General features: G+C 45.4%; 1 protein-coding gene across 10 annotated transcripts in view; it reads left to right on the forward strand.

Moving 5' to 3' along the window:
• The window catches only part of Esrrg (estrogen related receptor gamma), a 612,799-nt gene that overhangs the window by 531,928 nt on the left and 63,280 nt on the right, over positions 1 to 17,591 (forward strand). For all 10 annotated transcript variants that reach the window (XM_075989429.1, XM_075989425.1, XM_075989426.1 and 7 more), the window contains 2 exons: positions 12,500 to 12,610; positions 16,283 to 16,444. In XM_075989429.1, the coding sequence (XP_075845544.1) occupies positions 12,500 to 12,610; positions 16,283 to 16,444 (273 nt within the window). The remainder of the gene's footprint in view (positions 1 to 12,499; positions 12,611 to 16,282; positions 16,445 to 17,591) is intronic.

The following is a 17,591-nucleotide window of genomic DNA, read 5'->3' on the forward strand; positions in this document are numbered from 1 at the left end:
AGCAATAAGCTGCAAGCATTTTTCAAACGGGTATTTTATTTGCTCTATTATCGGTGAGAACAAAGGGAAAAGCATTTGGCCAAGGTCAGCGTGAGAGGCACTCAGACCCATGCCAGCAAGCCTTCTGCTGTCGGCTCCACTAACACTGGCCATTTGGCTCCAATCTTCCCTGATTGAGGACACGAAGTATGTTATGTCTTCAGCTGCCCAGGCGCTTGTCGGACTCCAAATCTGAGGGTCACTTCCATCTTCTCAAGTATTTCATTCATAGTCTTTTGGAACTGGAGGAGAGCTTACCACGTGGTCCTCTTCATTCATCTGCTTCCAGGCAGGAAGGCAATAAAAGTGTCTTGGGAAGAGAATGGTTTTTTTCATTTGTCAAATCTTCCAAGTCTGGGGACCTATGGTCTTTCCTGTTTCACTTTCAATATCTAAATATTATTCTAAATATAATTCTCATGTGAAGATCTGACTGAGATCCCCTGAGCAGATCAACCGCTGGTTCCTCTTACAGTGTCTGGGAAGAATGTTGAAATAGTGAAGTGTTTGATTCTACCTTGCAGCCAACTCTTTCCCCCCTTCCTTTGTATTTCACTTTGTTTGTGACCTTCATGTTTTCCTATCTTTTAAAGAGTAATAACCAGCACACTAGGAAAAACAACAAGACAGAAAGGCAGAAGGTATTGCAGAGAGATTCATATATTTTGCATGTACATTCTAGCTGGAGAAATAGAAAATAAATCAACCACACAGATAAAAACACTTGATTAATAAATGATACTTTTTAGTATTTTTGAGTCTTCCTTCATAAGTATGTGACCAACATGGCAAAATCACTGCTGTTAATATGCAGTTAAAGCATACAGCAAAACTCATTCGGCTGTATTTTTGAGCCTTTGATCCAGTTTCAAGCAGTGTGTGGGATTCAGCTGAATATGCATACAGCAGAGTGTGTTAAAGTCTGTTTGGGGGCCGGGCTGTGTTTCAGATACACAGACGGACACAGTTGATCAACAGGATAGACGAAGAAAACTGGTTTGGAAAACAGCAGAGGTTTTCATAGAAATTCTGCCTCTCTACATACAACAGTGACAGCTGGGGTTTTGACTCACATCTGGCCTTGAGCTGCCTCAGGACCAGACAATTGCCTTTGCTCTGTTCTTGGCTCTTGCTAGAACCCCACATTGTGGGTCCTTTGAACAAAAGTCCCCTGCCACAAGTACCCAAAGAACATCTGTCCAGAAGTTTCCTGCTTGATGCAATGGACTCCTCCTGGATCTCGGGAGTTTAGCCTCTGTGCACGCAACATGTATTTTCTATACCAGTCCAAATACTCTACTTTAAATACAAGGTACTTCTAAATTCCTGTAGAAGCATTTGAATACAATTTCCCCTTCCTTCTTCCCTCCCTCTCTTCTTTCCTCACTGCCTATCTTTTTCCCCCTTCCTTGCCCTCTCCTCTCTCTTTCCCTTCTCCTCTTCCCTCTCTTTTTCTGTTCCTTGGGTCTTGTCGGATAAACTCAGGTTTGGTTCGAATTTGACATTTTCCTGCCTTAACCTCCCAAATGCTGAGAACTCAGGCCTGTGCCACTGTGCCCAACCTCAATACTTACCTTCAAGAATATGAGTTTCCCTGGTGTGGATAGTATCTTTTACAGGAGATTTAATTTTATTGTGTAGATTTACTTATATCTAACTCTATCACTTATCTCTAACATTTCATGCTAATTAATATTGAATTTGAAACCCTTTTTTATTAAGACCATCTATCTATCTATCTATCTATCTATCTATCTATCTATCTATCTATCTATCTATCTACCTATCTATCTATCTATCTATCCATCTGACTAACAGGGACCAATATAGACCAAGCTAGCCTTGCCCTTACTCTATGCTGATTCTGAACTTCTGGTCCTCTTGTCTGCCTCCCCACAGTGCTGGTATTAAAGATCAGCTTCACCCTTCCTGGTTTATCTGGTGTGGGGAGTTAAATCTGGGACTTTATGAACAGCAGCAAGCACTGACCAGGTGAACTACACCCTCAGCTTCCACATTTGCTTGGTTTCAGATTTTACCTTGCCAGATTATGATGTTCGCCAGAGAAATATCTTTAGGCATTGTGCCTCTCTTCGTTGTCTGTAACCGGCTCTTGGGTTTCTGCCTGTGTCTTGCTAATGTCACTTGAGTGTCTTTGGCAAATCACATGCTTTTGAGGACTGAAATTTTTCTTCTGAGAATTTCTGTAAGTTTATCTTCAAGTTTCATAAGTCTTAGCTGGATTGTCCTTGTTGCTAGGGTCCTATCTACTTTGTCAAACCCAGTGACCTCTGGACTGTTGCCAACATTCTCTGTCACGTGTTTCTAAAAACCAAAAACTGCAAAGCAAACCTCTGTGTAGACGCTTTGAAGTCCGCATCCATGTTCCGCTGTTCGATCCTAATCATAGTCGCTCCATCCAGTGAGGTGGAATTGTCAGAGCCCCCAGCTCAGCCACGTACAAAGCAGTGTGGCTGAGTCCCTGTATTGATTCCACACATGGGCATGGCTCCCCGTCCTGCAGGGTAGCTCATGGGATCTCTGCCCCACGAGGAGCACTGCTGTTGTGTGGAAACAGACTCCTGCCAGCATCACTCCTACTGAGGATCCGTGGAACCACTGGTTTTGAGGGACCCTCCCTATTTAATATATGTGCCCATTGCCTTGTCACTTTATTGGCAAGAAATGGCAATTTCTAAAAGTACACAGGGCTATCATCTTAAAATAAGGCAAAATATAGTTTGATAGGCTACATACACTGCAGGAATATGAAATTTTTAAGATAACAAGGAAAGGATATTTGGGGAAGTAGCTTAGTGTGTAAGAAAAATTGTCTTGCAGTCATGAGGACCCGACTTCAGATTTCCAGTGCCCAATAAAACGCCAGGTATGGCTGGGCCTGTGGGTTCACGCTTCCAATCCCATCACTCTGGAGGTCCAGGCAGGAGCATCACTGTGAATCTGAGGCCAGCTTCTTCTACGCAGTGAGTTTCAGACTAGCCCAAGCAACATAATAAGAGCGTGTTGGGAAAAGAAAGACACGGCACGGCCACTCGTGAGTTCACCTGTGACAAGGGTGCTGCTTTTGGCAGCGAGGAAAGGGACATAAAGGCTGATGCTCACCAGCCAAGCTTCAGTTCTAGGGGAAGAGTCAGGATCAAGGGAAAAGGTAGAGACTGATGGAGGACTCTGGAATGTTCGCCCGCCTCCAAGCACAGGCACCTCCGCCATATATGTGCACACGCCACAAATTACACATACACACCAGGGGAAAAAAGCCCACAGAAGTCAAAGGAAGATTTTCTTTTCTTCTTTGAAGACAGCCCCTATGTTTAGCAAGTGCAGGCCAAGCGTGCACGCCCCTGACAGAGGCGAGGAAGAAATAGTGCCTTTGGAACAGGCGGGTTCTAATTACACCGGGGAGGTGATAATGGTAGGTGCTGCATGTTTAATGCCGTGTTCTCGATGCCCCTTTCTCTCCTTGTCTTTTATTTTTTTCTCCCCCTTCACAGAAACCTCTGCCTGAGCCGAAATAAAAGGTTCAAAGCTTGTCAGCATTAGTTTATAGATAGCTGTTTAAAAGTAATGAGATATTGGGTATTGTGAGGCTCAGGCTGCCTTGCCAGACTCATTTATTCCCTTTCACCTTTTGTCAGAGTTGCAGACAGAAGGATTTCAATTAGAACATGTCACCTGTTGCCCATGACCTAATTTGTACTTGTGTGTGTCACAGCTCCGGCCTGCATGTCGCATACAAGCAACTTTGTCTCGGCGAAGAAAACACTGTCCTTGCTAAATGTTTTGTGGATAGGGATTTCAAATTCATGCCCTTTATGGCTGGGCCTCAATCTCGGTTACAAGTTTGGTGCCAGAGCCCTAGAGCCAGCCAAGAACTGTGGGTTGCACCTCGGGGATCTGGTAATCGAGGGGCTTTTGTTGGGGGGGTGTCCCGTGTGCATTAACCCACGTGTGTATGTTGGGTGCACCTAGAAGGCTGTGTGGTTCCCAGGGCCAGCTTTCCATGATAGTCATCCATTTAAATTTCCTCTTAAAAAAGACATCCCTGGGTTGGTTCACAGTGGTGAGCTGAAACATCTCGTGAGTGACCAGGACGGGGACTGAGGGAAGCAGTCCTGTCCCTTCTTCCAGCGCTGCTCTGCCTCTCACCTGTGCCAGCTCAGGGTACAGCTGTCATTTCCCCCAGCAACTGTGCCTTTAATCTCCTGGTCTAGGCATTCTCCCCAGTGCTCACACCTGAACCCGACGCTCACGCATCACGGTTTTCCCACCTATAAATTGGAACAAGATTTGCACTGCCTCGTGGGTTACTTTGAGGATATGTGCGCTAATACATATAGAATTCAATCCCCCCCCCCCCAGTGTTTAGCACATAACGAGCTCTTGGGAACTGGTAGAGGCTCGGGAGTGCCCTGGCTTTCATTCTCTACATGACACATCAGGCTGGGACTGGCTCATTGAGTTACATTGTGGACGGCGCTTGTTGAGAGTAGGCACCCGAAGGCTTTCTGTTAAAACAGGAAGAATGGGGCTCAATCTCAAAGTCTTATTTAACAAGATTGATGTTGGCTTTGAGAGGATGATGATAGTTACAGAAACCATCCAGGGCTGGTTTGTCACAGCATCTTAGATGGTCTGCAGGCAGTTAATATGGTTTTCCCGAGAGCATCCTTGTGCGCATACAAATAATTTGTACTCATCCCCTTGCTGTGAACCCTGTAAGCATGCACGGCTGCCCAGATTTTGTCCCCAAGGAGAATCCCAATAGAAGCCGCCATGAAATTTTCCAGTACTGGGCTAGCCTCTGCTAATCCATCCAGCCTCTTGCTGCAGCTCCTGTAGGAGAATTTCCTCTATGCTCTGCATAGACCCTTCCCTCAGCAGTCACCAGCAGATGGATTCTGGGTACGGTCATGTGCTCTCCTCCTACAGGAAAGGAGAGAGGGGCTGCTAGGCAGCAGATAGAGAACACAGTACCAGGGTACCAGAAAGTACAGGTGGGTCAGTGCCAGTACCAGGGTACCAGAAAGTACAGGTGGGTCAGTGCCAGTAACAGTGTACCAGACAGTACAGGCGAGAGCCAGTACCAGTAACAGGGTACCAGACAGTACAGGAAAGAATCAGTGCCAGTACCAGGGTACCAGACAGTACAGGAGAGAGCCAGTGCCAGTACCAGGGTACCAGACAGTACAGGGGAGAGCCAGTGCCAGTGCCAGGGTACCAGACAGTACAGGGGAGAGCCAGTACCAGTAACAGGGTACCAGACAGTAAAGTGGGGCACAGCTTTGTAAGTTCTCACAGTCCTCCCCGCCTCCACTGTAGTCAGTGTTAGTTAACATTCTTACCAAGCACAACTGGTTGTTTAATATTCTTGAATGATCATTTCAAAATTTTTTGTACTGAGCATGATCATTTGTTTCGTTCTTAAGTGTGCTGGGGTCTTACCCTTAATGTCTTTTAGTAAACTTTTACTTTGGAACAATATAACAAATGTCTTAATTTTAAATTAGGAAAGTAGGTGAGGGTACTCTTAATAACTCCCTGAAGGGAAAGAATATATATGAAATCCATCTGACTTCACACTGTTAAAATAGTGAGAGCTGCCTTTGACTTTGACCATATAATATCAAGAAAATTTCCACTTGCACACAACATGCTGGCTTAGCATGCGCCCACCCAGGCGACCTTGGTCTGACCCTCTGCTTTGTTTAGCATTTGTTCTCTTCAGAGCATTTTTTCCTCCTTGCCCTACTCCGGTTCTTTCCATTTTGTAAATTTGGACAGTGTGTGCAATTTGTGGCTCCCCCGTGGCCTTCAGGCATACACAGTAACCGAAGAAGCCTTGGGAAATGTTTGGGTAGGTAGGAAATGCCAACTAGTAAAATCTTTTATTCATTTATTTATTTTTTGAAAAAAAGGATAATGGTGGTCTCTGCTTGAGTGGACAATCAAGTCACCCTAATTAACTTCAGAATTCTGTCACACATGCGATTTCATGGGCTCATTATTTTTATAGGAGCAAAGAAACCCTCATGTGTTAATTTCTTCAAAAGTATGCTACAAGTAAAGTCTAAGGAAAAATTGCTTATTTAAAACTATAAGAGTATAAAAAAACAGCATATTTATTTTTGATGGAAAATTTTGAATCCACCGACATTTGATTCTAACTAACCTAGCACTCCCAAATACTGATTAGAAATATTTTGTTTATTTTTGTGAAAATGGTTTGAAACTTTAAGTTGTAATTATTGTTTCTGTGCTTCATATTGGACAAATTATAACTGAACTAAAGGAAAACATATTTATTTAATTAGTTATTTAGTTACTGCCTGTTCATTTTTGTTGAGATTGGGACTTGCTTTGTTTCCCAGTCTGGAATATGAAGTGACATTATGTCTCAAAAGAAACAAAACCAAAAATTTTAGTTCTGAGATTTTTTAGTCAGATGAATGAGCCGATCAGTTGTCAATAATCTAAGGCAAAGAAGCTGTTCTCACCTATTCAGAGAGCGCTTCGGGTTTGGGTTAGCCCTTACACTGCTGCTTCTAAGTATGTTTGTATGATGATCCAGGTGAGAAGGGGCTGGCTCTTCTTGGTCAGAGTTTTGCTCTGGTGTAAAGAAATCAGTTGCTGAATGGTGCTGCGCAGAGACATTTGGAGCTATTGTTAGCTGGATTGTCCTTTAAACTTCCCTGTGAGAGCAGGGAGCTACAGACAATCACCAGGATGACAGCCGCTGTCCCTCCAGGGGTGCATAAAAGGCAGATTTCCCCAGGTTTGGAAGCAAAGTTGAAAAGCAGTAGTAGATATATTTTACTTTGTTTGAAATACTTGAAAATTTTAATATTTGGCCGCTTGTGACTGGGAATGAATTCACACATGAATACATTATTATGATCTTTTAAAACATATTGACTTCAGAAAATTTTGCCATTAATTGTTATCCAAACTTGGCAGGAACACTGCTCTGCATATTGAGTCTCTGTCAGGTTTTACTATAGGATTATTAATCTCATGCTTTATGGGTATCAATATCTCGTCTTTCCCCCCAGTGCCATATAAATAAAACTCACAAGTCATAAAAGAATTCTTTGTCCAATTGATTTTCACTTCAGAGAATTAAAAGTGAAATCCTGGGGTATGTGGAAAGGTCTGGGCCGTTTAGGAACTGGGTAGATGTGTGGGTGTGGTGGATAGACAGCTCAGGCAGGACGGATGTGCAGGCAGATGGGGGAAAGCTGCTAACCTCCCAAGATGGGAAGGGATGGAGATGGGAGTCATGTGGAGCGTGGACAGAAAGTCAGTTTCCAAAGCTGAACGGGAGATGCCTAGTGATGGTGGTTATCACACACTGCTCAGAAAGTGTGTCTGCAAATATAAGATATGACGTCACAGGAAACTACTGACGAGTGTGTGTGTGTGTGGTGTGTGTGATCAATAAACATTTTTTCAGGACCACACTTTCTCCACAGATACAGCCAATTTGGCTAAGAATGACCCCCGTGTACATGTACATACCAGCCACCCGTGTCCACCTACGCACCTGGCCATAGCGCTGAAATCTGAGAGCTCGTGTGTGGTGTATATGTGTGTATACTTTCCTGTGTATGGCGTGCACATTTGTGAATGTGCATGTGGAGGCCGGGAGTCAATGTCCAATGTCTTTCCTCAAGCACTTTGTACATTCGTTTTGGAACCAAGGTTTCTTATTGAACCTGGAGCTCCCTGACTTGGTTAGGATGGCTGGCCACTGCGCCCCAGGATCCTCCAGGTTCTGCCTCCGAGCACTGGGGTCACAGGTGTGTAACTGTCACACTCAGCTCTCCCTCCTAGTGCTGGGGTCACAGGTGTATAACTGTCACACTCAGCTCTGCCTCCTAGTGCTGGGGTCACAGGTGTATAACTGTCACACTCAGCTCTCCCTCCTAGTGCTGGGGTCACAGGTGTGGAACTGTCACACTCAGCTCTGCCTCCTAGTGCTGGGGTCACAGGTGTATAACTGTCACACTCAGCTCTGCCTCCTAGTGCTGGGGTCACAGGTGTGTAACTGTCACACTCAGCCCTGGCTCCTAGTGCTGGGGTCACAGGTGTGTAACTGTCACACTCAGCTCTGCCTCCTAGTGCTGGGGTCACAGGTGTGTAACTGTCACACTCAGCCCTGGCTCCTAGTGCTGGGGTCACAGGTGTGTAACTGTCACACTCAGCTCTCCCTCCTAGTGCTGGGGTCACAGGTGTGGAACTGTCACACTCAGCTCTCCCTCCTAGTGCTGGGGTCACAGGTGTGTAACTGTCACACTCAGCTCTGCCTCCTAGTGCTGGGGTCACAGGTGTGTAACTGTCACACTCAGCCCTGGCTCCTAGTGCTGGGGTCACAGGTGTGTAACTGTCACACTCAGCTCTCCCTCCTAGTGCTGGGGTCACAGGTGTGTAACTGTCACACTCAGCCCTGCCTCCTAGTGCTGGGGTCACAGGTGTGTAACTGTCACACTCAGCTCTCCCTCCGAGCACTGGGGTCACAGGTGTATAACTGTCACACTCAGCTCTCCCTCCGAGCACTGGGGTCACAGGTGTGTAACTGTCACACTCAGCTCTCCCTCCTAGTGCTGGGGTCACAGGTGTATAACTGTCACACTCAGCTCTGCCTCCTAGTGCTGGGGTCACAGGTGTGTAACCGTCACACTCAGCTCTGCCTCCTAGTGCTGGGGTCACAGGTGTGTAACTGTCACACTCAGCTCTCCCTCCTAGTGCTGGGGTCACAGGTGTGTAACTGTCACACTCAGCTCTGCCTCCTAGTGCTGGGGTCACAGGTGTGTAACTGTCACACTCAGCTCTCCCTCCTAGTGCTGGGGTCACAGGTGTGTAACTGTCACACTCAGCTCTCCCTCCTAGTGCTGGGGTCACAGGTGTATAACTGTCACACTCAGCCCTGCCTCCTAGTGCTGGGGTCACAGGTGTGTAACTGTCACACTCAGCTCTCCCTCCTAGTGCTGGGGTCACAGGTGTGTAACTGTCACACTCAGCTCTCCCTCCTAGTGCTGGGGTCACAGGTGTGTAACTGTCACACTCAGCCCTGCCTCCTAGTGCTGGGGTCACAGGTGTGTAACTGTCACACTCAGCTCTCCCTCCTAGTGCTGGGGTCACAGGTGTGTAACTGTCACACTCAGCCCTGCCTCCTAGTGCTGGGGTCACAGGTGTGTAACTGTCACACTCAGCTCTCCCTCCTAGTGCTGGGGTCACAGGTGTGTAACTGTCACACTCAGCCCTGCCTCCTAGTGCTGGGGTCACAGGTGTGGAACTGTCACACTCAGCTCTGCCTCCTAGTGCTGGGGTCACAGGTGTGTAACTGTCACACTCAGCTCTCCCTCCTAGTGCTGGGGTCACAGGTGTGTAACTGTCACACTCAGCTCTCCCTCCTAGTGCTGGGGTCACAGGTGTGGAACTGTCACACTCAGCTCTGCCTCCTAGTGCTGGGGTCACAGGTGTGGAACTGTCACACTCAGCTCTCCCTCCTAGTGCTGGGGTCACAGGTGTGGAACTGTCACACTCAGCTCTCCCTCCTAGTGCTGGGGTCACAGGTGTGGAACTGTCACACTCAGCTCTCCCTCCTAGTGCTGGGGTCACAGGTGTGTAACTGTCACACTCAGCTCTCCCTCCTAGTGCTGGGGTCACAGGTGTGTAACTGTCACACTCAGCTCTGCCTCCTAGTGCTGGGGTCACAGGTGTGTAACTGTCACACTCAGCTCTCCCTCCTAGTGCTGGGGTCACAGGTGTGTAACTGTCACACTCAGCCCTGCCTCCTAGTGCTGGGGTCACAGGTGTGTAACTGTCACACTCAGCTCTCCCTCCTAGTGCTGGGGTCACAGGTGTGTAACTGTCACACTCAGCCCTGCCTCCTAGTGCTGGGGTCACAGGTGTGGAACTGTCACACTCAGCTCTGCCTCCTAGTGCTGGGGTCACAGGTGTGTAACTGTCACACTCAGCTCTCCCTCCTAGTGCTGGGGTCACAGGTGTGTAACTGTCACACTCAGCTCTCCCTCCTAGTGCTGGGGTCACAGGTGTGGAACTGTCACACTCAGCTCTCCCTCCTAGTGCTGGGGTCACAGGTGTGGAACTGTCACACTCAGCTCTCCCTCCTAGTGCTGGGGTCACAGGTGTGTAACTGTCACACTCAGCTCTCCCTCCTAGTGCTGGGGTCACAGGTGTGTAACTGTCACACTCAGCTCTGCCTCCTAGTGCTGGGGTCACAGGTGTGTAACTGTCACACTCAGCTCTCCCTCCTAGTGCTGGGGTCACAGGTGTGTAACTGTCACACTCAGCTCTCCCTCCTAGTGCTGGGGTCACAGGTGTGTAACTGTCACACTCAGCTCTCCCTCCTAGTGCTGGGGTCACAGGTGTGGAACTGTCACACTCAGCTCTCCCTCCTAGTGCTGGGGTCACAGGTGTGGAACTGTCACACTCAGCTCTCCCTCCTAGTGCTGGGGTCACAGGTGTGGAACTGTCACACTCAGCTCTGCCTCCTAGTGCTGGGGTCACAGGTGTGGAACTGTCACACTCAGCTCTCCCTCCTAGTGCTGGGGTCACAGGTGTGTAACTGTCACACTCAGCTCTGCCTCCTAGTGCTGGGGTCACAGGTGTGGAACTGTCACACTCAGCTCTCCCTCCTAGTGCTGGGGTCACAGGTGTGGAACTGTCACACTCAGCTCTCCCTCCTAGTGCTGGGGTCACAGGTGTGGAACTGTCACACTCAGCTCTGCCTCCTAGTGCTGGGGTCACAGGTGTGTAACTGTCACACTCAGCTCTGCCTCCTAGTGCTGGGGTCACAGGTGTGTAACTGTCACACTCAGCTCTCCCTCCTAGTGCTGGGGTCACAGTGTATAACTGTCACACTCAGCCCTGCCTCCTAGTGCTGGGGTCACAGGTGTGGAACTGTCACTCAGCTTTTCCCTTGCATCTAGGAGTCAAACTGAAGCGTGAGCGATATGCATGTTAGGGCTGAGCCACCTTCATACCATCTTTAAATGCTTCTCACTAGACAGACTTCATTTTCAGACACGGACCAGCTTTGGGCTCCTGAGAGCACAGGTAACAAAATCATTTGCTCCCAAGCCAGACACCCTGGGATCCAGCCCCAGGATCCACATAGTGGACGGAGAGAAGCAACTCCTACAAGTGGTCCTCTGACCTCCACATGTACACACAAGCACTTACGTCCTTACACAGCAAGTACATAGAAACTTCAAAAGAAATTCCTCAGCTAGGTGTGCAACTATATTGGAAATATGAATTCTCTATTAAGCACTGATAGACTATTCAGGGGCCCATGGATCCAAGTCCATTCTGTGGGCTTTTTTGTTCTAACAATCTTAGAAGAGACTAAAGTGTTCTCTCTGTTTTACTTCTTTTTGCATGTCATGCTCTCTGTCTGTCTGTCTGTCTGTCTCTCTCTCTCTCTCTCTCTCCCTCCCTCCCTCCCCCCCCCCCTCTCCCCCCTGGTTGAAGTTAGCTGATAGATATCAAGGCTATAACTAGTCCCTCCCGTGCATCCCAGATGTATTCAAATGAGACCACTTCACATAACCTGGAAAAATCTTAGAGACAAAATGATGAGAGAAGATAAAGCTTAACTAAGTGGGGAAGGAAGGGGAAAGTGCCAAATGTCAGAGAATATTGATAACAGTCGCAAAGAAAGGATCGAGCAACTAGAAGAATGAAGATAGAATTCTGTGGAATTGGAGTGCTTTGAAAACTGCAGTTACGTAGACAGGGTAGGAAGACAGACAGTTGCGTGGTAGGCCTGACATTCTTACCTTCTGAATTCCCTCTACAGAAACTCCTGTCTATCCTATTTGTACCGCCCTGCACACTCTTTGTTCTCTTCATAATGTATCAACTGATAAATAACATTCTCTTTAGGAAATCCATCGGCATTTTAATGCAGAAGTTTCCGCTTGCACCAGTCCCGCCTTCCCCAAGCCCGTTGGTGGTCTTTTTATTACATTCAGTTCCACAGGTGAAGCAGAGGAGAGTCACTTAGATCTTTCTACATCTTTCTGTTGACTGGGTCCCACACATGGGGCTTTTAGGAGTGATGGAAATGAGGGTACAGACTGGCGATGTCTACCTTGAGAAAGTACTGCACTACAACAGAGAGACGTCTTTGAATTAATTTATATGGAAGTGTGTCTTTGCCCTGATGTACAAATGGCGACTTTGATGGCTCTGTAGGAAATAAAGGCCTTTTATGTTTTCTAACCATGGGTAGCCATAGTTTCTGCACACTGACAATCCTGTTTAGCTTCCAGTTCTTTAGCCTTCTTTAACACTGGTCCACTCTCGGCTACACTATCTGTCTCCTTAGCACTCCCGGGAGATGCCGTTGTTGTGTTTGACCATTGTGAGGTGCCTACCTAAGCAGTAAGCCAATGCCTGTCTCTGTCCACAGGGGTACGTCTCGACAGAGTACGTGGGGGCCGACAGAAGTACAAGCGCAGAATAGATGCTGAGAACAGCCCGTACCTGAACCCTCAGCTGGTGCAGCCAGCCAAAAAGCCATGTAAGTACAACAGATGTGTCTGGCTTCCCAGGCCCAGGATCCTCCCAGTTGGCACTGTGTCTGCTCATGTTGGCATGCCCATCTCTACTGACTCCAAGGAGACGCCTCTTGATCGGAGAACACGAACTCTATTTTCAGGGCTTGTCAATAAAGAGCGATGTCAACCCAACTGATGAACTTTATCATTTCTTTTAAAGATATCTATGGTAACTCTCTACTCCCCCTGTTTGTGCCTAGTCACTGTGTAGAAGGGTGAGCATATCAATGCACAGCTTACCCAGTGTGGATTGTACATGGAGTGGTTGTCTTTCTCTTCAGAGGTACATAAAATGGGTCATACTGCGACCATTAGTTCACTGGAGCTGTTAGTTTCGGATTTCACAAGAAAGTGACTTTCGTAGTTTTCCCCTAACTAAACGAGATTGGCTGCTCAACCTCCCAATGAAAATACATTAGGGGCCTCATTAATTTGGAGCTCTATAAGGTTAACACAGTAGCTAGCAATAGATTAAAACAAGAGTGGGGCCTACTAATAATGAGCAGCGGTTGGTGGTTCCATCCCAGGTGCCCTTATGGGCATTATAAATTGTTTTTAAAGAGCCCATGATTTTATGATACCAGGCTGCAATTTGAAAGGATGGCTGGTGCATAGCTAACATGCAAACCCCATTCTCTTCGTCGTTAACTAAAAGGGGCTGGAGTGTAGATGGTGGCGATAGCTGTATCCCATTTTCCGAGAAATCAGTTAATAGCCAGCTACACTGCCGCCCAGCTAGCAATCTCCACGTTTACGCCTGGCGTTTGGAGGCGGCTCGACGAGGTGTTCCAGCGGCAAGAATGCTCACATGGAGCATGTAGCTGTCTTTGTCAGGGCAGACAGCAGTTGCTCTTGCTTCTCCAGCAGTTCGAGAGAAAATCAGGCTGTTTTGATCTACCTTCAAGGGAAATGAAAGGGTCCACTTCCAGCTGAAGTTCACTTCCAGGCGGGGTCAGTGCTGTGCGTCATCCGCACCAGCATCGTCATCAGCACCAGCAGCATCTGGGACTCTGTTAAGTAAATAAAGCAGACTCTGAACTGTAAACGAAAGGCCATTTTCACTGCGTTGAAGGAAAAGCAGCCCATTTTACATAAAATTAAAGCCTAAGTGAACATATGGCAGAGTTTCTTTTTGCCTTTCCAGAAAACGTTATGTTGATTAGACCTTCAATTGTCCAATCTGGCATGCATCCGCTCCTCAGCCCGTGAAGAAGCAGTTTGGCATTCTGCAGATATGGCCTAGAAGTGCATTAAGCAGATTTTTTTTTGCACATTATAATTTAAAACTTTCTGATAATACAATAAAATGCAATAAACACGAATGCTTAATTTCATTAGCGGGTTAGTGTTTCTTGGTTCAATAATATCTGGATTGCCCACTTCTCATTTTCTTTAAGCACACATTGACCTAAACCATTGATAATTTCCTCTATGAACAGAAAAAAAAATGGGCACCAGATCCTTTGTCAATCAACACAGTACAGGGACATCTATCGTTTTCTGGGTAAACCTGAAGAATTGGGAAGTGGCTTGTCAAGTGCCTCTAAGAAGATTACAGCAATTGCAGGGTGCTCCATTTGACTGAGATAAAAGAGGGCTCCTAATGAATCGTTGCTCATTATCTAAAGGCCGTTGTGTTAATTTTCCTTAGTCCATTCAATTAGTGTGTTTTTGTAACAAACATTTATAAAACTTAATTTTCAGATCCTGTCAGATAGGCATCAGGGGATGCCATGGGCTTTGCAGAAAGGTGGCTGGAGATTTCTGCGCCCCTGGCTGGCTGTTTGTGTACTACAAAGGCCCAAGAATGAAAATTGGGTTCTATTGATTCTAATTAGGGAAACATTAAATAAGACTTACCCTGAAACAATGCTGTTGGCTATTCTGTTTGCTAAAAGATGGGAAAGCCTGGGCTTTCGCTGAATCGCTCTGACCTGCAAGTCCAGAAGCCGTGACTTATATAGAACAGGTTGTATGTTTTCCCCGTGTGAAAAAATAGAATCACTGTTTCCTCTGGTTACATGCTTGTGCCCTTGACTGATGCATAATCTTCTAGTCCTGAGATTCTAGCTCCTTCAGAGGGAAAAAAAATGAAAACCTCTCCCAGCATATGCAGAAATACAAGATGTTCTATCCATGGTGTATAAAATAAACATTGCTCCTTTCAAATCCTATAAGCTACAAAAAGAGCCTATCATATGCATCATGTCTTATTATTTTACCAGAAAGGTTGGTATTTGGGAGTATTTCTACCCAAATATTAATATGCATGTTAAGAATTGATGACTATTTGAAATAAATATAATTCATATATCCATATTGGTGTGTTTTAAAATATAATTTCAAGGTTACACAAGACCTGAACAAAATCAAGCTAGTCAACATCCTAGTACATATATATGTACTAGAATATACACACATACATATTCATATATATATATATAATTTTTAAAAAGTGCTACATACATCTTTAATAAGTCTCTTTATTACTTTATCAAACCCCAAAAATGCCACGTATCATATGGGGTTGCAGGAGTTAAAAACAGAGTGACAGGCAAGTGTGTAGCAAACACAGTTGAAACTTTGGCTCTGTCCACAAATCTCCTCCGTGGACTCCGATTTTCTAGGAGGATATTACCAGGACTCTTAAATATGTGAATTGGTTTTTACCCATCTGTATCTCCTCACATAGGAGAGAGAATCACATCTAAAGCTACATAGAGAAATTGAAAATCAGGCCAACGAGAAAAATCATTGTGTTAGCCAGGCTCAACGGCCCTTCCATAAACCCTCTCATGCCCCAGAGCAGTAAAACACATCGGATGAGACGCTTTCCATTTGTCTCTAGTGTTGACTTTATGAAGATTTCAAAAGCATAGATCACAAATTTCAGACAGATAAATCTGAAGCAGAGAATGAACTCAGGACAACAGATGAGAGTCGAAGATTAAAGACTGAGGTGCTTGGAGGAGAAAATGCTGTATCCTATAAGCAAGGGTCATTTTTATGGGCACAGATATTAGCTATATTTGGAGGGTTGGCTTGGTACATGGAGAAGAGGGGAAAGGAGGGCAACTCTTATTTAATGCATCCCAAGGAAATAGAGTTATATAGTCAGTAATTCATCCTGTCATAAGGGCTCTGACCTTTGACTTTTTTAAAAGGGAATTAAAACAATTAATGACTTTTGTGCCTATTAAGACTATGGACACTCGTGGGTCTTTGCTTTCTGCGTGAGTCCATATTTCACTGCTTGCCAGCGAGGGTTTATTCTAAAACTGTTGTGTGCTGTTTAATCTACTTCCCCAGCTCCCATTGAAGAATTGGAGAGCAAACCCAAGAAACACCTATCTACTCTTACTTGTTTGCTATAAAAATAATGCTCACGGCAGGACCAAGTCTGCTTTCCAGAAAGTTAGGCAAAGGAAGGGGTGCTTTCTGTCACACACAGTGACTTCCTTCTTGCTGCAAATTTTCCTACACACTGCTTAAGGCACACAGAGTGAGCCATGATGGCGCATGTGCATTTTATTGTAGGCCGCTACCATTATTTTCCAAAACACACAATACCCTGGGGTTCATCAAAGTGGGTGACTATGTTAGTGGTCATGCAGTGCTCTGGTTTGATCCCACAGATAACAAGATTGTCTCACATTTGTTGGTGGCTGAACCAGAGAAGATCTATGCCATGCCTGACCCTACTGTTCCGGACAGCGACATCAAAGCCCTCACGACACTCTGTGACTTGGCTGACCGAGAGTTGGTGGTTATCATTGGATGGGCAAAGCATATTCCAGGTGAGTTCTCTGAAAGCCCAGTAGAAACACCAAGGCTGCAGTTGCCTCCAGGTTTGTATGTCCCATATGGGAGGAATTTACATTTTTTCTGTGGGATTATTTCTTAACCACCACTTCCGTTGTGAAATTAAGTACCAATTGTCTTAATTCAGAGCATTGTATAGTGATAACCATTCCATCTATGCACTATTCATTTATATTTGAGGGCACCATTTGCCACCACTAAATAAAGAACATGCAATCCATGAAACCATTTCTTAGTTAAAATAAAACTTTTTATCCTCTTCCTGATTAAAAGAATTCTATATTTTTACATGAGAATATTATTTTCAGCAGTAGTGCTAATGTCCCCTTTTCCTTCTAAGAATCATTCATCTTGTTCTTTATCATAAATGTTTACATTGACCTTCTCACAAATCACAAATTTTACAATCGTTTGCAATTAGGTATTTACTATAAATTTAAATACAAAATGAAATGCTAGACTAAGATGGTAGATTCCCTCAATTAGTGTTTCAGCGTCTTTCTTAAAAAAGAATCCTGTAATAGCACAAAGTGTACCTGGCCACATATTTTGGAAATGTTAGTATTGTGTCTGAGTTCCTTTTCATCTCTTCGGATTTTCGTTTTCAAACAGCTCATAAAGAAGTTTTCGAGTGACAAGAGATGTTTTTCTGGCACACATGGCTAACTTATTTCCGTCTCCTTAAACTAGTTTGTCTTTATGCTTTGAATGCTACAGTAATTTCTTTAATCAAATTGATGGAAGTCCCTTTCCCAGCCCACACTGAAACCAATTTATTGGTCATGATACGCCAGCCATGTCGCTAACAGTCGTAACGAACTGTCAGGCAGTATAGCGGTGAAGCTAATTTGAAGTCATTAGGTGTGCAGCGTTCAGGCAACAATTTGTTACAGTGGTTAGGGGCACAGCTGACATTTCTGAATAGCTTTGTTCAGGGCAGTTCTAGATGAGACCAAGCAAATTGTAAACTAATTTAAACATCACTCTGTATTATACCGGTTACTTTGTCTTACACTGCTTCCTAATAAAGCTCTCCAAATTAAGTCAGAACTCGCTAAATAGGTAACTTGAATGTATGCTTTGGAAAACACCACACAAGAATAACAATATCTAAAAGAATAC

The sequence above is a fragment of the Microtus pennsylvanicus genome, chromosome 10, assembly GCF_037038515.1.
Source record: "Microtus pennsylvanicus isolate mMicPen1 chromosome 10, mMicPen1.hap1, whole genome shotgun sequence".
Lineage (NCBI taxonomy): Eukaryota > Metazoa > Chordata > Mammalia > Rodentia > Cricetidae > Microtus > Microtus pennsylvanicus.